Here is a 25,983-nt window from a genome sequence, read left to right on the forward strand (position 1 = left end):
CAGACCAAAAACAAAAAAACAAAAAAAAGGGGAAGGAAGGAGGGAGAAAAGAAGGAAAGAGAGAGAGAAGGAGAGAAAGAGGAAGGAAGAAAAGGAAGGGAGGGAGAAAGAAACTAACTGTCCACTTAGAGCAAAATATGAAACAAAAGATAAAGGTTGAGGATTTGGCAGAAGTTGCCAAAGTTTACAAAACGCTGCTCTAAGACTTAGTGATGGGAGGTGTTTCCAGCTGCGTCCGCACCCCGCACCCCCCGAGCCGTGGGCCAGCCAGGAGGCCTCTGTGTGCGGCAGGGTCGCCTGCTCAGCTGTCAGTGAAGAGGCAACAGAGGAGTGTTCTGGTCATACACAAGTTTGGAAAGGAGGGCATCGGTGCCCCGCTGGCCTCCGCTGGCCCCAGAGGCCTGGATCTTCTCTTGTTTCGCCCTCCAGTGCCTGGGCCATGTTCCTGGACCGGCCCCAGCAGCGGCTCCAGCTTGTCCTCCTGCCCCCGGCCCTGTTCATCCCCACCACCGAGAGTGAGGAGCAGCGGGCAGCCCTCGCCAGAGCCGTGCCCAGGAACGTCCAGCCGTATGTCGTGTATGAGGAGGTCACCGACGTGTGGATCAACGTAAGGGCAGGGGTGTGCATCCCTTGTCCCCGGCCCCAGGTCCCCAGCTGGGCGGGGGCTGGTGACATGGAGAAGCCAGCTCGGGAGCGAGCGCCCCTGGGGTTTGCCCTCCACGCCAGGCTCTCAGAGCCGCCCCTTCCTCAAGGGCCCTGTGTCTGCCTCCCCCACTCCGCTCCCCACCTCCTGACGCGTCCTCTCTCTGCCCGGACAGGTTCACGACATCTTCTATCCCTTCCCCCAACCAGAGGGAGAGGACGAGCTCTGCTTCATCCGCGCCAACGAGTGTAAGACCGGCTTCTGCCACCTGTACAAAGTCACTGCTGTTCTGAAGCCCCACGGCTACGACTGGACCCAGCCCTTCAACCCTGGGGAAGGTGAGCCAGCCTGACTCACGCCTCGCTCAGCAGTCACCACCTGTGGCTCAGTGCACGGTTTGTTCCACGGGTCCCGCCCCACCACCCAGCCTGCTGGTCCCAGAGGGAGCGGTGCTGATGAGTAAGAGGCCAGCCTTTCCCAAAGCCATTCCTGGGCTGGCAGCATCATCACAGCCAGCAGCAGGTTTATTCAGGCAGCGGTATTTATTAAGCATCTACTACATGCCAGGCCCTGTGCACCCCAAGGCCGACCGCCCGTCTTCTGTAAGTAAAGCTTTATTGGCACACAGTCACGCACATGCATTGACGTGTTGTCTGGCTGTTTTCATGTCTTGACGGCAAGCAGTTACAGTGTTTCCCAAGCTGAAAATATTTGCTGTCTGGCTGTTTATGGTAAAAGCTGTTCTACTCTAGTGGAGAAAGAAGGCAGGCATCCAAAGACAGTGGAAGATGCTGTCTCGGGAGTGATGAGCTCTGCGAGGGAAAATGCAGCAGGGTGAAAGGTTAGGGAGAGGGGGCCCTTCTTTCCAAAAGGGAGGCCAGGAGCACGTCTGGATAATGTGCCAGAAAAGAGACCTGGTGGAGGTGGTAGAGGCAGCCATACAGAGCCTCCAAGCTGTGGATACAGCCCGTGCAAAGGCCCTGGGGCAGGAGAAACACTGAGGAGGCCTGTGTGGCTGGAGCAGTTGGGGGCAACAGGGGGGCAGGTGGGCAGCCAGGGGGCAAGGAGGGGACACCCAGGTCAAGCAAGGCCTTGTGGGCCGGGAAGAGGACTAGAGCTTCCACCATTGATCTTACGTTGGTTTTAAGTGTGTCCTGTGGTTGTTCATGGAGCTGAACCTGAAGGTGAGGGGAAGTGACAAGGTCCGGGGTCAGGGAGAAGGGCTGAGATCGGACTCCAGATGTGCTTTGACTGCTGAGCCGACTCGGTTTGCAGGTCGATTGGGCTGGGGGCTGAGGCAGAGAGAGGAAGTGCGTGGACATCTGAAAGGTTTCTGGGAGTCTAGCCTAACACAGAAACACTGAGAGGGATGGTGCGGGAGAGGAAAATGGAGTTGGGCTTTGTGTTCAAGTTGAAGCACCTGATTGGCAGGACTGCTCCACCCAGCTCTGTGGAGCAGGTGGAGCCAAGGTGGGGATGTGGGCGTCATGGCCTTTGGACAGGCTAGGCCGGAAGGGAGTGGCCTGAGTGACAAGCCAGGGATCTTGGAGCTTGGAGCAGTGTCTCTCCACCCACCCGCACTGCTGACATCAGGGCCAGGTTACTTTGTGGGGTGTCCTGGCCACCATCGGGTTGTGGGATATGGAGCAGCATTGCTGACCCCACCCACTCTATGCCAGGTGCCCCCTGGCCCTGACCACCACGGATGTACTCAGCCATTGCTCCTTGTCTCCTGTCATCCAGATGTCCCCAGTGAGTCCCAGGGCTTAGAGGCTATGTCTGCCACGGAGCCTGAGGCTGTCACCAGTGTGGAGACAGTCACTTGAGGGTGGTGTCGGTGGGAGCGCTTGGGGGGCCCAAGGAGCCCGAGGGTTAGGAACTGGCCAAGCCACAAGCTACGGAGGGGTCAGGTGAGCTGGGGACTGAGGAATGACCACCGTCTGGGGTTGACCCTTGGGGTTGACTGTGGCCCATCACAGGCTCACTGAGCTGTCTCAAAGGAGCTTGTCAGTGTTTGCTTTTCAGTTTGTCTGGAAACCACTTCTTGTTGGAGATTTTGCTGGAGAAATCCTCATTCTGTCTCATTTTGTTTCTTTTCCTTTTTTTCTCTCTCTTTTTTTTTTTCTATCTTTTTTAGTTTCTTCCTTTCCTTTCTTTCTTTCTTGGTCTTTTTAGGGCCGCACCTGCAGCATACGGACATTCCCAGGCTAGGGGTGGAATTGGAGCTGCAGCTGCTGGTCTACGCCATAGCCACAGCAATGCCAGATCTGAGCCGTGTCTGTGACCTACACCACAGCTCATGGCAACGCCAGATCCTTAACCCATTGAGTGAGGCCAGGGATCAAACCTGCATCCTCATGGGTACTAGTCAGATTCGTTTCCACTGAGCCACGATGGGAACTCCTTCTTTTCCTTTTTCTTTTCTCATTCTGCCCCCTGACATGGGCCATACTGAGTTCTCATCCTGCCTTGTAGTTGTCGTGTGGAGCTCACAGCAAGCACCCCAGGGTCTCTGGCCTTTGGGTGGGCTGTCCGTTCTCCCTGTGTCCTTCACCACCTCCCTGCCTCAGGCTCCTGCCTGCTGGACAGAGACTGAATGGGCAGGAAGGCGAGGCCCAGCCACTTCCTTGCCGAAGGAATGGGTTCTTTTAGGGTGTCCCAGCCAAGTGGGAGGGTGGTCAGAAGGCAGGGGGGCTGGAAGAGGAGCAGGGATGGAGGAGGAGTGTGTCCCAGTGACACAGGTCACTCCATGGCAAGGGGCCTGTGAGAGAGGAGGAGAGTGGGCCCTGGTGTAGTTTGCGGGACCCTCAGACCAGGAGGAGCGTGGACTTGAGCCCAGAAGGCCGAGGAGACTCAGAGCAAATTGGAGGGAGACAGGGCCAGCAGGCTGAGCCATGGCCCAGGCCTTCTGTGGGCCTCGTGGGGGCAGCAGGAGAACTGAGGGGCACAGAGGTTGTGGACGGGGAACAGGCACGTCACTGGGGCTGGCCCCAGAGTAGAGCTGTGTGAGACTCAGCTCCTACCTGCTTACTCCTCCGAAGGGCATCTTCAGCGTGAGTAGAGAGGGGCCTGTCCAGCCACTGGGAGTGCGGGGAGAGTGGAGCGTCTCTCCCTCCTGAGTCTTCTAGTGTCTAGTCACCTAGATGAGGTCTCTTCCCTGGAAGTTTCTGTCTGTGCACCCTGTGAATGTGTGTAGGACCTGGCTCTCCCCAGGTGACGGGGACAGCAGTTTGCCTTAGACCTGATAGGATGGAAGGAAAGGGTTGGGAGTTCCCGTCACGGTGCAGTGGAAACGAATCCGACTGGGAACCATGAGGTTGCAGGTTCAATCCCTGGTCCTGCTCAGTGGGTTAAGGATCTGGCGTTGCCGTGAGCTGTGGTGTAGTTTGCAGACGAGGCTCGGATCCCGCGTTGCTGTGGCTCTGGTGTAGGCCAGAGGCTACAACTCCGATTAGACCCCTAGCCTAGGAACCTCCATATGCTGCAGGTGTGGCCCTATAAAGACAAAAGACCAAAAAAAAAAAAAAAAAAAAAAAAAGGGTAGCCACTGCTTATAAACTGTCATAATCATTTCTCATACATGTCCATAAATATTCTGTATTGTCATTTACCTGGTAGAAAGTTAAAATTGAGACCTACTCCCAGGAGTTCCCATTGTGGGTCAGTGGATTAAGAACCCAACTAGTATCCGTGAGGATGTGGATTTGATCCCTGGCTTCGTGCAATAGGTTAAAGATCCAGTGTTGCCATGAGCTGCGGTATAGGTCGCAGACGTGGCTCAGATCTGGCATTGCTGTAGCTATGGTGTCAGGCCAGCAGCTGCAGCTCCAATTCAGCCCTTAGCCTGGGAACTTCCATGTACTGCCGGTGCAGCCCTAAAAAAAAAAAAAAAAGATTTATCCTCTCCCAAAAAACCTATGGTAACTCACCTGAGACCTTGCGCCACCCCGCTATTTTATTTTTACTCAGCTTTTATTTTTATTTATTCATTTAGTTTTGCTTTTTAGGGCCGCACCTGTGCCATATGCAAGTTCCCAGGCTAGGGGTTGAATCGGAGCTGTAGCTGTCAGCCTACATACACCACAGCCACAACAACTCCAGATCCCTGACCCACTGAGTGAGGGCAGGGATCAAACCCGCATCCTCATAGATAGTATTTGGATTCATTTCCACTGTACCACAGCAGGAACTCCCACCCCACTATTTTAACGAAGCTCTGGTTCTTCATGGACGCAATGCATCCTAAGGGGTCACAGGTCTAGGGCCTAGAAGGTGGTGGTTTGCCCTTCAGAGTACTAAAATAGGGTTTTAGTTTTTGACAAAATGCGTATCCCTGGTTTTTCTGGGGGAATGCCAGCCCACCATCCACATAGTGGGAACCCCGCTCCCTGGGCCATGGTGTGGCAGGGCCCTGTACCATGCCTGGGGCCCATCACCTGGCTGCTCAGGCTCCTTGGCAAGTTTGTTTTGTGCTTTGAGTCCCCTTCACCACTCCAGGCTCCCTTCACCTCTTTTCCTTTCCTTACTTGCAGATGAATTTAAATGCCCCATCAAGGAGGAGATCGCACTGACCAGTGGTGAATGGGAGGTCTTGGCAAGGCACGGCTCCAAGGTACCAGTGTCTCCATGCATGCTTGTACACACATGTGGGCACAGACGCGCACACACACTCCCGCCGCCCACCCCCACACCCCCCACCACTCCTTCCTGCTCTGCTCACTGAGGGCCACGGGGGCTATGCTTCCCACCAGCTGTAGCCCGGGATCTGAGAGGCAGAGTGGTTTTGAGCAGCCTTTGCTGGATCCTGGTGGATGGGGCCCAGCCGGTTCACAGTGCCCCCTGGAGCATTCGCTTTAGCCTCCTGCTCCCTGAAACTACCTGTCCCCAGGTCAGCAGTGTGCAGGACACTGTCCCACAGCTTCCCGCCAGGGCCCACCCCTGCCTGCCCAGGATGCAGCAGCAGAGCTGAGATGTGGACCTTCCACTCCCTGATGCAAATCTCCTTCATAAAAACATGGTGACCAGAACATCTCCACTGGGGTCCAGGTCTACAAAATTCCATATTTCACAGAGATCCTTTGATCAAATGTCCTGGATCCCCACCTCACACCAGCAGGAAGGCTTCCTGGACCAAAGATTTAGACATAAAGAACTAAACCAGGAGTTCACACTGTGGTGCAGCAGGTTGGGGATCCAGCGTTATCTCTGTACCATCTCCTGTCACTGCTGTGGTGTGGGTATGATCCCTGGCCCGGGAACTTCTGCATGCTGCAGGATGGCCAAAAAAAAAGGAACTAAACCACAGGTGACCAGGAGGAGATGTAGGTGAACTCTTTTATAGTTAAGAGGTGGGGCCTGGGAGGGGGCAGTGTGCTGCCCGGGGCTGCCAGGAGAACGGGGCCGGGCACCCCTGGGCAGGCAGCACAGCCAGGCAGCATGGCTTGGCCTTTCTGGGGGACAGAGGCGGCACCTGTTAGCACATCAACCACGTCTCATCTGACCAGGCAGCCCCAGTTCTAGGTGTGGATATTAGGCCACCCTAGGGCCCACTTGAGAGGTTAACATACAAGTGTGTGTCGCTGCGCTCACAGGGGGAACTAAACGATTAGTAAATGCTCCAGGGGGAGAGAAGCGACATTGCTGTGTCTGGGTTCTGTGGTAACTGTGCCAATTGCACTGTGAGCACAACTGTCCCTACTCAGTGGCTCGGCTGTGGTTGAATCTCGGCGGAGACACCCCTATGCTCCTAGCTGAGCTCAGCACCTCTCTAACTGGGTACTAAGCCTCAGTGTCCTCACCTGTGACATGGGATAATCATATAGTTCTGATCCTCTCATCTTCACAGCACTTTCTCCCTCGGTGCCATGGACACTCGGGGCCAGTTATGGGCACCGTGGGTGTGGATCAGCCTCTCTGGCCCCCACCCCAAGTATGACTACCACAGATGCCCAGAGGCTGCCAGATGTCCCCTGGAGGGCACAATGGCTCTGGGCATGTACTTTTTTTTATTACTGTATTCGAAAAGTACAGTGATAGGAGTTCCTGTCATGGCTCAGTGGAAACGAATGACTAGTATCCATGAGGACGCAGGTTCCATCCCTGGCCTCACTCAGCAGGTTGAGGATCCGGCGTTGCCATAAGCTGTGGTGTAGGTCGCAGATGCAGCTCAAATCCTGCGTTACTATGGCTGTGGCGTAGGCTGGCAGCTATAGCTCTGATTCGACCCCTAGCCTGGGAACCTCCAGATGCCGCAGGTACGGCCCTCAAAAGACAAAAATGAAAAAAGAAAAGTACGTTGATAATGACATCACTTCACTGTTTGTTGTAAAAATTGAATTTTCCTAAATAATCTCTGTCCATCCTCACCCTAGACCTGCGTAACCTCCCCCCACCTCAGAGATGACCACGGTGGGAAATCACTGCACATCTTTCCTGTTTGCACCTGTCTCCATAGGAGCATCATTATTTTAGAGGATTTGTAGGGATTTTTTAGACAGTACAGTTTTATTTGACCACTGAGCATTGTGCCACAATTATGGAAGTAGTCTGGCTTTTGGACATTCAGGGTGTCACCACTTGAGTCTTGAGAACACTTGGAGCATCTTTGTGCCTTCATTTTGTTTGGTTTTGGTTCTTGGCTGCTGTGCACAGCAGCATGTTATGGAATCTCACTTCCCAGGCCAGGGATTGAATCCAGGCCACAGCAGTGAAAGCGGCTAATCTTAACCACTAGACCACCAAGGAACTACCATTTGTGCCTTTTTTTTTTTTTTTGCCTTTTTGCCTTTTTGCCTTTTCTAGGGCTGCTCCCGCAGTATATGGAGGTTCCCAGGCTAGGGGTCGAATCGGAGCTGTAGCCTCCGGCCTACACCAGAGTCACAGCAACGTGAGATCCAAACCGCGTCTGCAAACTATACCACACCTCACGGCAATGCTGGATCCTTACCCCACTGAACAAGGCCAGGGATTGAACCCGCAACCTCATGGTTCCTAGTCGGATTCGTTAACCACTGCGCCACTACGGGAACTCCTGTGCCTTCATTTTGGTTTTGGTTTTGGTTTTTCTTTTTATGGCGGCACCTGTGGCATATGGAACTTCAGGGCCAGAGATCAAATTGGAGCTGCAGCTGCGGCCTGTACCTCAACCACAGCAACACCAGATCCAAACTGCATCTGCAATCTACAGTGCAACTTGCAGCAATGCCAGATCCTTAACCCACTGAGTGAGGCGGGATTGAACCTGCATCCTCCCAGAGACATGGTCAGGTCCTTAACCCACTGAGCCACAATGGGAACTCCTGTGCCTTCACTTTGAATTCACTTCTCAAGGACAATTCCTGGGGGTGTAAATGCCAGTTCAGAGGATGCACCTTTTGGAGTTCCCGTCGTGGCTCAGTGGAAGCAAATCTGACTAGTATCCATGAGGATGCAGGTTCGATCCCTGGCCTCACTTATTGGGTAAAGGATCAAGTGTTGCCGTGAGCTATGGTGTAGGTCGCAGATGTGGCTTGGATCTGAATATTGCTGTGGTGTGGCGTAGGCCAGCAGCTGCAGCTACAGCTCCAATTCGACCCCTAGCCTGGGAACCTCCATATGCCACGGGTGCGGTCCTAAAAAGACAACAAACAAAAGAGGATGTGCCTTTTTTAAGCGTCCATGCTGCATGATCAACTCCAGAAAGGCAGTGCCTGTTCCCATCCCCACAGCAAGGTTCTTTCCTGCTCCTTCTGAAGATGCTGCCTAAGAAGCACCCCAAGGTTGGAAGGAGGTTCCCCCAGGAAACAGGTGGAGTGGGAAGTTGCCATTTCTTAACCCCAAGCACCTGGATCAGAGGAATGGCTGACCCACTGGGGATCAGAGCCAGGGACTGGCAGGTCCAGGACAGCCCTTCCCTCAGCCTCTGTCCCAGCAGTGTGCCCTCAGCAGCCCCCCACCCACGGCTCTGGGCAGGTCCAGAAGGAGCTGTCCAGGCTTGGATTTCAGATTCTAAGTTGCACCAGACAACATGTGGTTAGCTCAGCCCTGTCAGGGTCTGCTTCTGCCCCCACGGAGTCAGAGAAGTATCTCAGATAGTTCTCCAGCCAGCAGGCCAAAGCCAGCTTAGGAAGACCACTGTCCTGTCCACAGAAGGCAGGGCCCTCCCTGGGGGCAGGGAGGGAGGCCTGGGAGGCCATGTCACCAGGAACCCCTGTGCCACCCTCCCCAGATCTGGGTCAATGAGGAGACGAAGCTGGTGTACTTTCAAGGCACGAAGGACACACCCCTGGAGCACCACCTCTACGTGGTCAGCTATGAGACGGCCGGCGAGATCGTACGCCTCACCACGCCCGGCTTCTCACACAGCTGCTCCATGAGCCAGGTGGGCACTCCCCCATGCCCACTCCCTCAGAATATGCTAGAACATGAGGCAGCATTCCAGAACGGGAGCTTGGGGACACCCCAGTCCTGGACATACATCTGGTGGCAGTTCGCTTGCTGCAGAACCAGCAAGGTGGACAGGCTGTGGCATTGGGCAAGTCTGGGCCTGACCCCGAGGCCCACCGGCCACCACCCAAGAACCCCTGACCAGGGGACAGGTTCCTCTTACCCCAGTTTCTGTGGCTGCAAGACAAGGCTGGTGGTACTAGCAGGCTTAGAGGAGGGAGCACACCGCGCAGGGTAAAGATAGCACGTGGTGATGAAGCAGGGGGTGGTGAGGCGGAGGAGCGGAGCAGTCGAGGGGAGGCCAGGTGTGCCGCAGTCTCAGTGCCCCGTCCCACCCGCAGAACTTCGACATGTTCATCAGCCACTACAGCAGTGTGAGCACGCCGCCCTGTGTGCACGTCTACAAGCTGAGTGGCCCCGACGACGACCCCCTGCACAAGCAGCCGCGCTTCTGGGCCAGTATGATGGAGGCGGCCAGTGAGTAGCCCCAGAGCCCCAGGCCCTTGGCCAGGTCCTTCCCATCCAGAGCTTCAGCTTGCCCGTCATGGTTCTGGCACATACCATGCGAGAGGGGGCGCTGCCCCGCAGAGCTCAAGGCCTCTCCCAGGAGCCCCAACTGTCCTGTCAGCCCCACCCTCCAAGACAGTCTAATTCCTGGAGTGCTGGTAAGGACTGAGCACGTCCCAAGTGCAGGAGCCGGCTCTGCCAGATGGAGGGCGTCCCGACACCCGGCATCCTTGTCCTCGGGGGCTGCCATCTCCAAGGGCGCCTGTGCAGAGCAGATGTCCTGAGCTGGGGGTCGGTGTGCGGGGACCTCAGGGAGTCACTTTGCCCGAGAGCCCGGGGGTGGCCAGGACTCTGCTTAGATGACCCTGGATTCGAATTCTGGCTGTGGGACCAAAGGCAAGTCAGTTGGTCTCCCTCAAATGTTTCCTGATCTAAGAATAGTCCCACAGCAGCCCATAGGAAGTAAACCAAACACTCCGCAGAGCACCCAGCTCGGGAATCATTCACTTTAAAACGGATGCCCTTCCCTGACCCGAGCCTGGCCACTGTAGGTTTCCAGAACGTTGTAGGAAATAGGGAGCCCTGGAGTTGGTGGGTGTTTCATGCTCTGGAAAGCAGTTTTTTTTCTTATCATCGCCTCCTGGAACCTAAAAAGATAAAGCAGCCTCCTCCATCTGACAGCTTGGTCCCTGACTCCCCACGTCCCCACAGACGTGATAGAACCTGAACTCTGGCCGTGGTTTCACAGAGGAGGAAACTGAGGGAGGGAAGGTCTCACCAGAGCATCCAAGCAGGGGGGCAGTGCTGGGAGCTCGGTGTCCTGATGCCCAGCCTTGGGCGTGTAGGCAGGCGGATGAGGGCACTATTTTTGCAGAAGCTGGCAAACGCCCCCCCCCCAGCCCCACCCCCACCCCTGGGCCAAAGCTGGTGATACCCAATCCTTTAGGGATCATCTGTGGCTGCTTTAGGGCTGAAGCAGCAGCAGAGTTGAGTACGGTCAGCCCTCCATACCCATACATTCCAAATCGATGAATATGACCAACCATAGATTGAAAATACTCAGGAAAAAACATCACAGAAAGTTCCAAAGAGCAAAACCTGAAGCGTCGTGCACTGCAGCTCTTCACATAGCACTTGCATTGTATTTACACCTGTTCACGTAGCGCTTAATGTTATCTCAGTTGATAACACAGAACCAGGAGTTCCCACTGTGGTGCCATGGGATCCGAGACGTCTCTGCTCTGGGACGCAGGTTCAGTCCCCAGCCTGGCACAGTAGGTTAAGGATCCAGCATTGCCACAGCTGGGGCATAGATTGAAACTGTGGCTCAGATCTAATACCTGGCCGGAGAACTCCATATGCCTTGGAGCAGCCAAAGAAGAACAAAAAAAAAACCCCTAGAGATGACTTAAAGCTTGCAGGAGGATGTGCATAGGTTATATGCAAGTACCACATCATTTTATTTATTTTTAAAATTAAATCTAATTTTGTTTGTTTGTTTGTTTTTTACTGCCACACCTGTGGCATATGGAGGTTCCCAGGCTAGGGGTCAAATTGGAGCTGCAGCTTCCAGCCTATACCACAGCCATGGCAACAGGATCCAAGCCCAGTCTGTGATCTACCCCGTAGCTTGGAGCAACGCCAGATCCTTAACCCACTGAACAAGGCCAGGGATCAAACCTACACCCTCACAGACACTATGTCGGATTCTTAACCTGCTGAGCCACAACTGGAACTCCATCACATTATTTTATATGAGGCACTTGAGCATGTTTGGATTTTGGTATCTGAGGGGCAACCTGGAACCAAGCCTGCAAGGAGACCAAGGGACAACTGTGGTTCCAACCCAGAGACACATACTGTCTCTTCTGCATGCAAAGCCGAAAATATTTACTACCTGGCCTTTTACAGTAAACATTTGTGGACCCATAGCCTACATCACTATTTACTTATTTTCCTTTGCAATTAATTGACATCCTTGGAGTTCCCAGGTGGGTCAGTGGGTTAAGGATCTGGCGTTGCTCCAAGCTACGGGGTAGGTCACTGCTGTGGCACGGGTTCAATCCCCAGCCCAGGAGTTTCTACATGCTATGGGCACAGCAAAAAAAAAAAAAAAAAAGAAAGAAAGAAAGAGCTCTCACTACTGTGCCTGGAAAACCAGTGTTGTCTTTGCAAAAATAAAGGTAACCGTAAAGATCAGCGAGGAGCCCCCACTAAAATTGGCTGCTAATTACATTCTAGGTTGTTACCCTGTAGGAGATGAGTATGCACCAGGGAGCTCTGGAGACGGTTCCGGCCAGACTTCAGCCTGGCATGAGCGGGCACACAGCGTGCAGGGTCACTTCCAGCCCTCAGACTCTGATCTTAACCGTCAGGAAGCATGGAAGATGGCGGGGGGGCTTCCAGTCCACCCTCTGAGTCTGGGCGGGTACAGCGTCGGCCCAGCCTGGGCCCTGCTCAGAGCTGGGCTTCCCGGGCCAGCCTTGGCCCTGGCAGCCACAGCCCCTGTGTCTCCACAGGCTGCCCCCCGGATTACGTGCCTCCAGAAATCTTCCACTTCCACACGCGGTCAGACGTGCGGCTCTACGGCATGATCTACAAGCCGCACGCCGTGCAGCCGGGGAAGAAACACCCCACCGTCCTCTTCGTGTATGGAGGCCCGCAGGTGGGCGATGCCCTGCTCCCCATACCCTCCTCCCTCCACCCAGGCCTCAGGGGGCCCCCCTCCCAGTGCTCCTCCCCAGCCCTCTGACCACATGGGGTTTTTGGGGTCCTTCGCTCTCCTGCCTGTGGGTCTCTGCACACCCTGTCCTCCTACACAGCCTTCCCCTCCCACCACTGATAACTCCTTTGTCCCTCTGGGAAGCCCCCCAGACCCCGTGTGCTCAGCAATGACTCTCACTAAGTTGGTGACAGAAGTGGTCAAGGGCCCTAGGCCCAGTCTTGTGAGAAGGGGACAGGGCCAGGCAGGCAGATTGGCAAGGGGGTGCATCTAAGATCGCAAGTCTCAGCAGGGAGTGGTCTCACCCCCCCCCCAGATGACACTTGGAGATACCTGGAGACATTTGTAGTTGTCACAGCTGGGCTTCTGGCATTTGTCAACACCCTACAGTGACTGGGATGCCCCTCCCCCCAGAAGATGATTGGGCCCCCAACGTTAACAGCCAGAGCAAGGGACTGCATTTGTTTGGTTGTTTTTGTCTTTTTAGGGCCGCACCCTCGGCATATGGAGGTTCCCAAGCTAGAGGTCAAATCAGAGCTGCGGCTGCCGGCCTACGCCATAGCCACAGCAATGCAGGATCCAAGTCACATCTGTGACCTACATCACAGCTCACGGCGATGCTGGATCCTTAACCCACTGAGCAAGGCCAGGGATCAAACCTGCGTCCTCATGCATCCTAGTCGGGTTTGTTACCACTGAGCCACAACGGGAACTCCATGGGACTGATTTAATCAAGTTCCTTGGGGACCAAAACTTCCCACCACCAGCTGGCCTTCCTTCCCCTGTCAGTTCCTGTGTCTGTTTTAGGATAACTGAAGGGTAGAAAGGAGATAGAATGTGGCTGAAGAAATAAGGGAGTAATTCCAGGGAGGGCCTGGGGCAGAGGCCCTGGCTGAGAAGGGAGCCTGACCAGGGCTTCCCTCTCTATAGAGTGTCCCCAGCACAGGGCCTGGTGCACACTGGGCCCTTGTCTGACCTTCCACTCCCCTCTCGTCCAGAGCCCATCCAGAGCCTTCCCAATAGAGCACAGGCCCCATATTTAGGCTGTAAGACCCCACCCAGGGGTCTGTAAGACCTGACCCCATCAGGCCCATGTGGCCCATCCTGCCAGTGGATTTCTCATGCTCACCTCACCCCCACCACTGTGCCCCTAGGTGCAGCTGGTGAATAACTCCTTCAAAGGAATCAAGTATTTGCGGCTCAACACCCTGGCGTCTCTGGGCTACGCTGTGGTCGTGATCGATGGCCGGGGCTCCTGTCAGCGAGGGCTTCGATTTGAAGGGGCCCTGAAAAACCAAATGGTAACATCACTTCCCAGTTCGTTTCAGTGTGGCGAAGGGAGACCTGGGGATAGGGGACGGCTCTGGGGCCCCTTCCTCAAAGACAGTCTTGGCCAGGATGTCATAAGTGGGGTGGCCTTTGGAACCAGAGGGAACATACACTTTGCTGCTCAGCTTTGGGCTGTGCCACATGGGGAGACAGCTATACACCTGTCCTTCTGGGTGCCTGAGGCCCACGTGCAGCCAGACACATCAGTATAAGCCCCATCAGCCGGAAGTCCCAAGGGCTGGGCCCGACAGGCCCTGGTGCTGACCATGAAGGTAGTGATGGTGTGGCGGGGAGGAGGAGGAGGATGTTGATGGTGTGGATGAGGATGAGGTGAGAGGGAGGATGGAGGGGATGAGGAGGATGGGGATGAGGAGGGTGGGGAGGATGGGGATGAGGATGAGGAAGATGGGGATGAGGAGGATGGGGTAAGGATGGAGGGGATGGGGATGATGAGGATGGGGGTGTCAGTGAGGATGGAGATGGTGGTGCTGGTGGTAATGATGGTGGTAATGACACCAGCTGTTCATTGAGCCTCAGCATGTGCCAGGCCCCTGAGAAGAGGACATTCAGCACCTCATTTCCTCCTCACACCCACCGTAGAAATGGTCCTGTGCATGTTAATAGCCGCATTTTGGGGATGAGGAAACCGAGACCCAGAGAGGGGATGTGACTTTCTCAGGGTCAGCCCAGAGATGGCAGGGCAGGGCTGGTGCCAGGCCAGTCTGATCCCCATCCCAGAGAGCAGGTTTGAGTGGGGCTTGGAGAGAAAGGTTGCTTCTAGAGAGAGGCTCTTGATCCGAGAGGGAGAGGGCTCCCTGTGAGGGAAGAGGTGGGACAGCAGGGCATGTGCTTGGGAAGAGGCCACTGAGAGGTGCCTGGCCTCGTCCCCCAGGGCCAGGTGGAGATCGAGGACCAGGTAGAGGGCTTGCAGTTTGTCGCTGAGAAGTACGGCTTCATTGACCTGAGCCGGGTCGCCATCCATGGCTGGTCCTACGGAGGCTTCCTCTCGCTCATGGGGCTGATCCACAAGCCCCAAGTGTTCAAGGTGGGTCCCGCCCCTATCTCTTCCCTCCTCTCTGCCAGCGCCCACCCGCACCCCTTGGAGCCCGCCCCCCCGGGGGAGGCATCTTGGCAGGGGCCTTGCCACGTGGCTGTTTCTCCCCGCAGCAGCCCCACGGGGCCGAGCCCCCCTCCTCATTGCCCGCCACTGCTGACCCCAGGATGGCATCCGGCTGCACAAAACCCCGCCAGCAGCTCTCTGTGGGAGGCTGAGCCCGGGACCCCGGCCTCGGATGGGCAGAGGTGGGGCATGGTGTGAAGAGCGTCGGGGGAGGGGCCCCCAGGCCGGCGGCACTGTCAGGGCACCGCGGGGCGGCGATGAGGAGGAGGAGGCAGGAAGGCAGTGGGCCCAGGGAGGGGCCGATCCCGGCCTGAGCACGCTGGTTCCGCTCACCCAACTTCCCGCGACAATGCGCAGGCCACGGGGGAGACACATCCGAGGGCCCCTCCCCTGCCAGCCCCTCTGTGCATGCCCACTCCTCACGTCATCTGGGGGAGGCCCTGGGACAGCCAGCCAGGCTCAGGCTCCTGGTACTTGAACTCTGTGTGTGTCTCTCTCTCCCCCCACTTTGTCCAGGTGGCCATTGCAGGCGCCCCGGTCACAGTCTGGATGGCCTATGACACAGGGTACACGGAACGCTACATGGATGTCCCAGAGAACAACCAGCTTGGCTATGAGGCGGGTTCTGTGGCCCTGCATGTGGAAAAGCTGCCCAATGAGTAAGGCTCCCGCCCACACCCCTCCTGGGTCACCGTGGGTCACCAGAAGGCTGGCCATCCCTGAAGCTGCGATGCTACTGTGGCCAGGGTGGGCGTGGCTTCTGCACCTGCCTCTCTTCCTGCACCCTGCGTCTCCTCCCGCTGCCCTCCCTCTTCCCTGCTCCTCACAGCAGGTGCCTGGGTTCTCTGGGAGGGAAGAGGGAGGGAAGCCCCCCAGCCCTGCCCCCAGGAAGATGGAAGGAAAGATCAAGAGTTGTGCCGCTTTGGACATGCTGGCTCCCCTCAGCATCTGCACCCCAAGCATGTGGTCTGCTGTAGGCCCTGAGAGTCATTCTTGAACTCGAAGGGCCTGTCTCGTGCGGTTTAGACATTGCGGCTCAGAACACAGGTCCACAGTGGTTGTCACATCTAGACATGTTGGACCAGCTCTGATATCCAATGTCATGTTTTTGGCATTGGCTTCTGATTCTGATTGAAAGATGATGGGGTGACCACTTGCTGGTGTGACTCTGCTGGTCATTGTCCACCCCAGGCCCCATGTCAGGGTTCTAGTCACAGGCTGACCCCACCTGGGCCCTTCTCCCCATGAGGCTGCTCTCTGGTATGGAGTGTGGTCTGGGGCTACCATTGTGCAGCCAAGACCAGAACCCCCTGCTCTGGGCCTGTGCCATCCACTGTGGGAGCTCATAGCCAATGTGGCCATTTCCATTTTCATCTACATACATTCCAGTTCACCGGAACAATAACCAGTGAAACCATCAAGACAGACAGACACTAGTGGTTGTCCGAGGCTGGGAGTGACTGCTCTTGGGCACAGGGGTTTGCTTCAGAGTGATGAAATGTTCCGGAACTGGATAGGGGTGCTGATTGATTGCACAACCTTGTGAATGCACCAGGTGCCCCATGAGTTAATTTTAGGTTGTGTGATTGTCACCCCAGTAAGTTATTTTTATAAATCAAAAATTTTAAAAATAAGGTTCTTCGACTACTCCTGCCGCGTTTCAAGAACTCAGTTAACCAATGTGGTATTGATGATGGCAACCCTGTCAGGTCGGGCAGGTCTAGAACATTCCATCCTCCCTGAGTGCCACAGTTAGCACTGTACCAGAAGCTTCTGAGCTCAGGGCCCACTGCTCCCCTCCTCACCTGGAAGGATATGAGAGGGTCTCCCGGATCCACCAGTCCCACCCCAGCTCTGAGTTCCACCACCATCTGTTGCTGAGCTGCCGCTTGGGTCCTGGGCCTGGTGCCTCACTTAGGGCCAAGCCCAGGCTGTGGTGCAACAACCTCGGAGTGGGAGAAGGGGACCCAGCCCCAGCCCCTCATCCTGACCTTGTCTTCCAGGCCCAACCGCCTCCTCATCCTGCACGGCTTCCTGGATGAGAACGTGCACTTTTTCCACACAAACTTCCTCGTCTCCCAACTCATCCGAGCAGGAAAGCCTTACCAGCTCCAGGTGGGTGGCTTCTCCGAGGAGCCCACAAGGGGGCACCTGTAGCCCCGCCCCCATTCCCACACCTGTCGGCTCCCGCCCCCCCTTTTACCACTGTCTTGCGCTGATTGCTCCCGACCCGCACTGCCCTCTGCTGGCAGCACCCGGGAAATGGGCCTGGTTGAGGGAGGCTGACGTTTCCAAAATTACTGCGCATACACATCTTATTTTAAACCAAGAACTTTGCTTTGGAAGAACTGTACAGAATGCTGAAAGCATGAGGGGCGGTGAAGGGTTTACCGTGGCTGGAGGTCAGAGAAGAATTCCCTGAGGAGGTGACATTTAAGGGTGCTAAAGAGAGGAGTTCCCGTCATGGCTAAGCAGTTAACGAATCTCACTAGCATCCATGAGGACGAAGGTTCATTCTCTGGTCTTGCTCAGTGGGTTAAAGATCCGGTGTTGCTGTGAGCTGTGGTGTAGGCTGCAGATGTGGCTGGGATCCCTTGTTGCTGTGGCTATGGCATAGGCTGGCAGCTGCAGTTCCAGTTGGACCCCTAGCCTGGGAACTCTGTATGTCACCGGTGTGGCCCTAAAAAGCAAAAAAAAGGGGGGGGTACTAAAGAGTGGCTGAGGAGTCAGGTAGCCCTGGGGCAGGTGGTGGCTCTGGAGGACACCAGGCACAGGAAATTAGTGGGAGGGAGCAGTTTCAGGACTGGAGACCAGGGTGGCTGGAGCCAGGGAAAGAGCTGGGGACCAGCGTTGTGCCTCCATTGATGGGCGGGGCTTCAGCAGTGAGGGTGGGCCTTCAGCCGTAAGGGGCGGGGTCTCAGATGAGGCAGGATCTCGTGAGAAGGTGGGGCTTCAGTGGGAAGGGGTGGGCCTGGGGATGGGCGTGGCCTCGGCTGAGGAGAGGTGTGAGGGCTGTGAGCAGCATCCCGCTAGCTGCACTGTAGACAGAGGCCCATGGGGCCAGTAGGACATGAGCCACAGTCACTGGTCCCGGTAGGAAAGGAGTCAGCAGAGGGGAGCAAGAGGCCTGGTGGATTTGGGAGGTGTGCTTGAGATTAGAGGAACAGATTTTATGACATGCTGCCACTGCAGTCTTTCTGCTCCTCGATCCCTGCACACGCTCTGTCCTGTCAGAGAGCCCCATCCTGCCTTTCATCGAAGGGGGAAACTGGGGGTTAGAGGGTGGGAGGAGGGTGGGAGGGACAAGCCTCAAGGTCTGTGGCTAGGCATGCATTTGCCAGATAGGGCAGGAAGGAGGAGGAGCTCCCTATTGGGGTGGAGAGCTGTGGGCGCCTTTAGGCAGCCCCACCCCAACTGCACATGCTCCTCAAAAACAGGACGGAAGCAGCTGCAGATCAGAGCAAAGGAGGCTGGTGGGGTCAGGGTGGAGCCTCACGGGGCCTTTCTGAACCTCGTGACTGGGCTAGCTGCAGCCTCCCCGTGTGGCAGTAAGTGGCAGGCCCTTTAACCTTGGGCTTTGCCTCCTCATCTATCAAATGGGCATGATAACTCCTGTGTCCCAGGGATTGTGAGGGTCAAATGAGTTCTTTGAGGAAAAACATTTAGCACATGGTGGCTCAGAGGCTTGTGCCTCTACTTCTCTAGAGGAAGCTGAAGGTGAGACAAGACGCTCCCTTGGGGGTGGGAGTTGAGGCAGTGATTGGGGGAAACATTTGGACTGGAGCCTGACAGCCCCAGCTTGTTTGTGCATCACATTTGTTGCCACATACCATGTCCAGGCCAGGGTCAGAGAACAGAGTGGGAAGCCAGACAGAACTTCTCCCCACCCTCAGCCCAGGAGGAGGCGGAAGTAACCAGGCACCCAGGACCCAGAGTGGCATGAAGGAGTGGGGGAGCAGGGTCTGTCCCAGGCAGTGCCACTGCCCTGGGTGGAGTAGGAGGGCCCATGAGGCCGTAGGGGCTGCAGGACCCAGGAATCCTGGCCTTAATCTCAGGCTGGCAAGTCCTGAGCTGTGGACAGTATGACCTGGGGACAATGTGATCTGACCAAGATTAATCAAGGCAAGGGTGGAGGAGGAGAGACCTCTGGGCAGTTTGGTGCATTCCTAGGGTGTTGCATTTTTAGAGTCTGGAACAGGTTTTACGCCTGTCCTGGGAGCCGTCAGGGCTCACCCAGGAACTGTTGGGGTGCAGGAGCCCTCACTTCATGGTCAGAGGCAAAAAACCTTCATTATGTCACAGACCACCCAAGGGCCTGGACATCAACTCAGCCAGGTCTCGGGGACTGGGTGATTCCTTGGGCATGGCCCTTAGCGCCAGCATGCTGCGGCCCCTCTCTGGGGATGGTGGTGAGAGGACCCAGAAGACATTTGGCAAAGCCTAGAGGTTTGGGGACTAGAGCAGCAGCACAGCTTCTTAAGGCTTTCAGCGTGCGTGTGCTCTGTGTTTTAGAGACTTTAGCTTTCTGAGGGGTCCATCACAAAGACTCCCAGTGGTCTGAATTTTTCACCCAGTGTTCAAGGGAGGAAATGCAGCTAGGGAGGCCATCATTTGCCCAGAATTACTCAGCACAGTTGGCCGTGGAGGGGGCATTCGAACCTGGCTCCAGCAGTTCCAGAACACATCCTCTTGCCTCTCTGCACCAGCCCCCAGGGTACATGTGGGGTTGGGGGCGGGGGTGGAGGCCCTGGAGGAGGAAGCTCTGAGCTGGAATCAGAGAGAGGCTCAGGGTGCAGGAGTGGATGAGGGTCCCCTGATGCCACCAGCCTTGCCTTCTCTGTTCACTCAGATCTACCCCAACGAGAGACACAGTATCCGCTGCCCGGAGTCCGGCGAGCACTATGAAGTCACACTGCTGCACTTTCTACAGGAATACCTCTGAGCCCCGAGGGCCGGCATGTGCGGGGGCCCGCACAGTCAGAGCACAAGTGGCTTCCCTGCCGGCATCGTGGGGAGGGGTGGGGGGACGACGAAGCGGGAGGGACTGAGTTGCCCCGCAGATCCCGAGCACCGCCTCCTCCCACACCCCCACTGGACCGCCCGCCCACCCCGGAGCTGCCACCTTTGCCCCAATGCCTTTTTTTTCTTTTCTTTTCTTTCTTTTTTTTTTCTTAATGCTCCTGGGGGTTTTTTGCCTGCTGCTTCTTGGTTGCCAGGATGGAGAGATAAGGCTGACATCCTCAAGGCACTTCCTCAAGCCATCCCTCTGCTCCCCATGGTCCAGGAGCTAGAGCCTAAGCTCCACAGGGAGCTGGAGGCCAGAAGAGACTCGGAGAAATCGGGCCTTAGCCCAGGGGCCACCGGCACAGAAGCATGCCATTGCCTTTTCTCCCCCACCCGCCCACTTCATATTTGTGTTCTGTTTGGGGGCAGTTTTTCTTAATTATTTAAAAGATAGGAAGCAAGGGGTGCCTAAATCTAGAATCAGGGTCTGCTGCTGGGCCACGGGGGTTCAATCCAGCCAGCAGTGGGGGGGAGGTCCCCAGCAGGCCGTGAGCAACTTGGGAGTCTGACCGGCAGCCCTCTGGCCCGCCTTTCCCCCAGCTTTCAGGCAGGCTCTGAAATGCGCCCCGCCCCGTTCTCTGCTGGTCAGCGGCTGCTGCCCCCTCCCCAGCCCAGCCATCCAGCCACACATTTCTACCTGGCCAGCACAGACCGGGGCTCCGGGGTTGGGAGTGGAACCCTCCCCGCCTCAGGGTTCTCCTTACTCCTTTTTCCTGCCCCACCAAGAGTTCTGCCAGGGGCGGGTTTGACAAAAACAAAAGACCCTACCACCTCTACATATTATGGAAAGAAAATATTTTTGTCAATTCTTATTCTTTTATAATTATGCGTGTAAGAAGTAGACTTATTAAACGACTCCAGATGGAAGTGTTGCCACCTGCCTGAGGTTCCTTCTAAACCCTGGGGCTGGTGATCAGGGTTCCTGGGAGGTCACTGAGCCAAGGGCATGGTGATCTTTGCACTGGTGGCAAGGCGGTGGCAGGAGTGGGGGGGATGCTGACAGGACTGCTTGCTCAGAGGTGCTGCGAAGGCACAAAAGAGGGGGGCCTCCGTGCTGTGGCTGGAAGATGCCTCGTCCCTCAGCGGATTGACCCAGTAAGGACAGTCCCAGAGGTCCTGAGGTGGCCCATGGGTACCACTGAGGGACCCTGTCCAGGATGTCTTGGCTGGCCTGGCCCTTATTTCTTTTGCACCTCTCCTCATCCAGAGAGTTGACTCAGTGGCTCAAGAATCAGGATGCACTGGTCAGGGAGGGCTGGCTATGCCCATCTTCACGTTTGTCCCAACATTTAAGAGACTAGGAGACCAGAGGCCGTGCCTGTGCGGGGCCTTTGTGGTGCTTGCGTTTCCAACAGCATAATGGGCTCTCCCCATGCCATCACCCTCTCCATCCTTTGGGAGGATCCAGTTTTATTTTGAATGGCTTAAAGGATAAAACAGACTTGAGTACAAAAGGATACATAGAGGGAAAAGATGCCTTTGGAGAGGTACCCCAGTCTCAAATACCTGCCTTCTATTCTGCCCTGTGAATGTGCCATAGTTTATTTTGCCAGGCACTTAACAAGTGATAATATAGATTATTCTGGGCTTTTCATATAAATCATGTCATGAGCCAGACAGTAAATATTTTAGACTTTGTGGTTCAGATGATCTCTTACAACTGCTCAACTCTGGCCCCTCAAAAGCAGCCACAGGCAATATGGAAATGAGTGGGCATGGCTGTGTGCCAATAGAAGGTTATTTACAAAACCATGCAGCTGACCAGATTTGGCCCACAGACTGTAATTGACCAACCTCCAGTATAAAGGATCCTGCAACATAGAGCCTTGTATGTGTTTGGGGCATATATATGAATTGATAGTGTAAATTCCTACAATTATAAAACAATGCCAGATCCTTAACCCACTGAGCCACCAAGGAACTCCTCGAAAGGCACATTCAGTTTGAATTTTTAAGAATATTGCCAGGGGGAGTTCCCATCGTGGCGCAGTGGTTAACGAATCCGACTAGGAACCATGAGGTTGCGGGTTCGGTCCCTGCCCTTGCTCAGTGGGTTAGGGATCCGGCGTTGCCGTGAGCTGTGGTGTAGGTTGCAGACGCGGCTCGGATCCGGCGTTGCTGTGGCTCTGGCGAAGGCCGGTGGCTGCAGCTCCGATTCAACCCCTAGCCTGGGAACCTCCATATGCCGCGGGAGCGGCCCAAGAAATAGCAACAACAACAAAAAAAGACAAAAGACAAAAAAAAAAAAAAAAACAAAAACAAAAAAGAATATTGCCAGGGGAGTTCACGTCGCGGTGCAGTGGTTAACGAATCCGACTAGGAACCATGAGGTTGCGGGTTCGGTCCCTGCTCTTACTCAGTGGGTTAACGATCCGGTGTTGCCGTGAGCTGTGGTGTAGGTTGCAGATGCAGCTCGGATCCCACGTTGCTGTGGCTCTGGCGTAGGCCAGTGGCTACAGCTCCAATTCAACCCCTAGCCTGGGAACCTCCATATGCCGTGGGAGCGGTCCAAGAAATAGCAACAACAACAAAAAAGACAAAAAAAAAAGAATATTGCCAAATTGCCTTCTAAAGAGAATGCCTCAGGGAGTTCCAGCAGGTTAAGGATTCACTGTTGTCACTGCTGTGGCTCAGGTCACTGCTGTGATTCAGGCTCAATCCTTGGCCCCAGAACTTCCAAATGCCATGGGCGCAGCCTAAAAGAGACAGCGCTTCATTGTACACACCTCTTAGCAAAATGTCCTATTTCTCCATCCCTTCAGTACTGCGTGTTATTTTTGCCAATCTTAGGTGTGAAACATGGCTTCTCACTGTAATTCAAACACATTTTTTCCCCCCGCTTTTTAGGGCTGCACCTGCAGCATATGAAAGGTCCCAGGCTAGAGGTCGAATCAGCTGCAGCTGTTGGCCTAAACCACAGCCACAGCAATGCCAGATCCTAAACCCAATGAGCGAGACCAAGGATCAAACCTGCATCTTCATAGATACTAATCAGGTTCCTTACCGCTGAGCCACAAGGGGAACTCCAAACACACATTTTATGTCTGAATATTTTCAAGACACTTGTTTAGGAATTCCTGCTCTGGCACAGTAGGTTAAAGATCCAGTGTTACCACTTGGATTTGATCCCTGGCCCAGGAACTTCCCTATGCTGAGCGTGCAGCCAAAGAAAGAAAATTTTAAAGAGGACACTTGTTTACTAGTAATCGTTTGCCCACTTTTCTTTTGATCTATTGGCTTCATTGATGTGTCAGTACTACATGTGAGGAAATCAGCTCCATGCCATACATGTTGCAAATTGAATCCTGTTGCTGATTTCAAAATGTTTTACGGGTAGGAAGCTCAGCCAAGGAATGTTTAAAATCATCTCAGGAACAAGACAATGTGTTTCCCTCCCTCTGCTGTGAAATAAAGCGAAGAGACAACTAATTACAAGTCACAATGACAGAAAGGGGGCACTGGGGTTGACCTGGGAGGCTTTTCAGCTGGCACCCCGCAACTGTTTCAAGCAGGAACTCTTCATCAGAACTTACTACCCTGGCTTCACTCAGCATCCATGAGCCAAACTTCAGTCAGTTGTATTCCCACCCCGACAAGGAAGCCTGGGAAGGGACATGGGGGGATGGAGGGGAGCAGCTACAAAAGGATAAGTGTCTGCTAGCACAAGGTCAGTCTCAGAGGTGGCAGGTTAGGAGGCCTTTGTTTCTTTCAGGTTGATAGAGGGCCACTTGTTTTCTCCACCACTAGCAGGGGGCTCATCTGCCAGAGGGTCCAGTTGCTGTTTCAGGTCACCTGGGTTCAACCTCAAGTCCTTTCCCAGTAGAACTGTTCATCTCTTTCCTAAATGGCAAGAACCCATGTGACATAAACTCCTGTGTTAAATTGTTTGCAGATATTTTCCCCGTTTGCCATTTGCCTTTCGAACATGTTTAGGTTTTTTTTCTTCAGGGCCACGCCCGCACAACATATTAAAGTTCCCAGGCTAAGGGTCGAATTGGAGCTGTAGCTGCAGGCCTACACCACAGCCACAGCAAAGCTGGATCTGAGTCACGTCTGAGACCTACACCATGCCAGATCCTTAACCCACTGAGTGAGGCCAGGGATCGAACCCACCTCCTCAAAGATACTAGTTAGGTTGTTAACTTGTGAGCCACGGAACTACCTTTTTTTTTTTTTTTTTTGGTCTTTTTGTCTCTTTTTAGGGCTGTGCCCACGGCATATGAAGATTCCCAGGCTAGGGGTTGAATCGGAACTGTAACCACCAGCCTATGCCACAGCCACAGCATGATCCGAACCATGTCTGTGACCTACACCACAGCTCACAGCAGCACCAGATCCTCAATCCACTAAGCGAGGCCAGGGATCGAACTCGAGTCCTCATGGATGCTAGTCAGGTTGATTAACCACTGAGCCCCAACGGGAACTCCATGTGTGTGTGTGTGTGTGTGTATATATATATATATATATATTTTTTCTTTTTTTTTTTTTTTTTAATGGAACTCCCTGGTGGCCTAGGGGGTTAAGGATCCAGCATTGTCACTGCTGTGGCGTGGGTTTGATCCCTGGTCTGGGAACTTCTGTATGCCATAGGCCTGGCCAGAAAAAAAATCAACTTAACTTAGACACATAAGAAGTTGCAAAAATAGTGCAGGGAGTGTCAACCAACACTGGATCCTTTAATCCACTGTACCCGGCCAGGGATTGAACCCGCACCTCCACAGCAACCTGAGCCACTGCAATGAGATTCTTAACCCACTGCACTACAGCGAGAGCTCTCCTGTTTTTTTGTGGGTTTTTTTTTTTTTTTTTTTTTTTTTTTTGTCTTTTGTCTTTTTGCTATTTCTTTGGCCGCTCCTGTGGCATATGGAGGTTCCCAGGCTAGGGGTCGAATCGGAGCTGTAGCTGCCGGCCTACACCAGAGCCGCAGCAACGTGGGATCCGAGCCGCATCTGCAACCTACACCACAGCTTGCGACAACACCGGATCGTTAACCCACTGAGCAAGGGCAGGGACCGAACCCACAACCTCATGGTTCCTAGTCGGATTCGTTAACCACTGCACCACAATGGGAACTCCTTTTTTCCTTTTTTAGGGCCATACCCACACCATATGGAAGTTCCCAGGCTAGGGGTCGAATTGGAACTGCAGCTGCTGGCCTACACACAGCCACAGCAACGCAGTATATTTAACCCACTGAGCAAGGCCAGGGATCAAACCTGCGTCCTCAAGGATACTAGTTGGGTCCATTACCACTGAGCCACAACAGGAACTCCAGCAGTCCTCCAACTTAGGGAGCCAATTCCTAATGGGTCCACAGAAGCCAGTTGCAAGGAGGAAGCCATTCTTAACATAAGCAGGTGCCCCAATTTAGGTCAGGCTGCTGCTGTAGAAAGGCGTGAATTCTGGGGCTAGGGTTACCTGGGAGACAGTCAACCTCCTATAGGATCTTCACAACCAATCTGAAGTTGACCTTCATTCTCTGTGTCTGGGGGGTAGGGAGATTTGTGTTCCTCACAAAGTCAACAGAGCCCAGCGTAGGAGTTACCTGTGACATTTTCTCTCTGTCTTCTGATCTTTCAAGTCAGGAAAGACTAGGACAATCAACTTAATTCTAGACACTCCAGACCTGGCCGCTGATGTTTTCTCAAAATATTAAGCAATTTGGGAAAGAAGGAAGGGAGGGAGGGAAGGAATGAAAGAAGGGAGGAAGGGAGGGAGGGTGGGAAGAAGGAAGAACAAAAGATTTCTCCTATAGTTAAAAGTCTGGGATTTCTTCATTGGCATCTGATGCTAATAACACTAGAATTAGAGTTCTCACTTGTAGGAGCTTCACCTGAATGTCCATCAGCTAATCCCCCTGACAGTTTCTTGAGGTAAGGATTTTTTTTTTTTTTTTGAAATAATTTTAGGCTTAACAGAAAAGTTGCAGGAATAGTGGAGTCCCCTAATGCCCTTCACCCTAATGTGAACATTGTATATTGCCATGGTACAGGCCAGGTTATTGAAGCCAGGAAATTTACATGAATACAATCCTATTATCAAATATTTAGGCAAACGCCTCAAATAAGGCAACAGACCTTATTTAGATTTAGCATTTCTCCCTCTAATGTCACTTGTCTGGTCTAGGACTGCTATGGACCAACGGTTTCTGTCTCCCCTCCTCCAAATTCATGT

The 25,983-nt window shown here is 54.3% G+C and overlaps 2 protein-coding genes across 4 annotated transcripts in view; one reads left to right on the forward strand and one right to left on the reverse strand.

Moving 5' to 3' along the window:
* DPP9 (dipeptidyl peptidase 9) overlaps positions 1 to 20,682 on the forward strand; it is a 45,221-nt gene extending 24,539 nt beyond the window's left edge. For all 3 annotated transcript variants that reach the window (XM_021084042.1, XM_021084043.1, XM_021084044.1), the window contains exons 12-22: positions 430 to 607; positions 819 to 981; positions 5,176 to 5,255; positions 8,850 to 9,002; positions 9,409 to 9,544; positions 12,094 to 12,239; positions 13,451 to 13,597; positions 14,518 to 14,670; positions 15,262 to 15,404; positions 16,749 to 16,860; positions 19,595 to 20,682. In XM_021084042.1, coding sequence (XP_020939701.1) covers positions 430 to 607; positions 819 to 981; positions 5,176 to 5,255; positions 8,850 to 9,002; positions 9,409 to 9,544; positions 12,094 to 12,239; positions 13,451 to 13,597; positions 14,518 to 14,670; positions 15,262 to 15,404; positions 16,749 to 16,860; positions 19,595 to 19,687 — 1,504 coding nt within the window. In that variant the 3' untranslated portion in view covers positions 19,688 to 20,682. The remainder of the gene's footprint in view (positions 1 to 429; positions 608 to 818; positions 982 to 5,175; positions 5,256 to 8,849; positions 9,003 to 9,408; positions 9,545 to 12,093; positions 12,240 to 13,450; positions 13,598 to 14,517; positions 14,671 to 15,261; positions 15,405 to 16,748; positions 16,861 to 19,594) is intronic.
* DPP9-AS1 (DPP9 antisense RNA 1) lies at positions 14,050 to 15,254 on the reverse strand. The gene is made up of 2 exons (XM_021084046.1): positions 14,736 to 15,254; positions 14,050 to 14,436 (listed from the first exon to the last, which is right to left on the reverse strand). Exons 1-2 carry the CDS (start codon positions 15,118 to 15,120, stop codon positions 14,243 to 14,245), a joined length of 579 nt encoding a protein of 192 aa, XP_020939705.1. The 5' UTR covers positions 15,121 to 15,254; the 3' UTR covers positions 14,050 to 14,242.

This window comes from Sus scrofa, chromosome 2, assembly GCF_000003025.6.
Source record: "Sus scrofa isolate TJ Tabasco breed Duroc chromosome 2, Sscrofa11.1, whole genome shotgun sequence".
NCBI lineage: Eukaryota > Metazoa > Chordata > Mammalia > Artiodactyla > Suidae > Sus > Sus scrofa.

Bases quoted from the DNA above. Each gene is read 5' to 3' on its own strand.
- DPP9-AS1 (XM_021084046.1), bottom strand. From the start codon at position 15,120: ATGTGTCTCCCCCGTGGCCTGCGCATTGTCGCGGGAAGTTGGGTGAGC. The intron at 14,437-14,735 runs GCGGGCTCCAAG...CCTCACAGGGAG, and splicing joins AAGATGCCTCCCCCGGGGGG to CCCTCTCCCTCTCGGATCAA.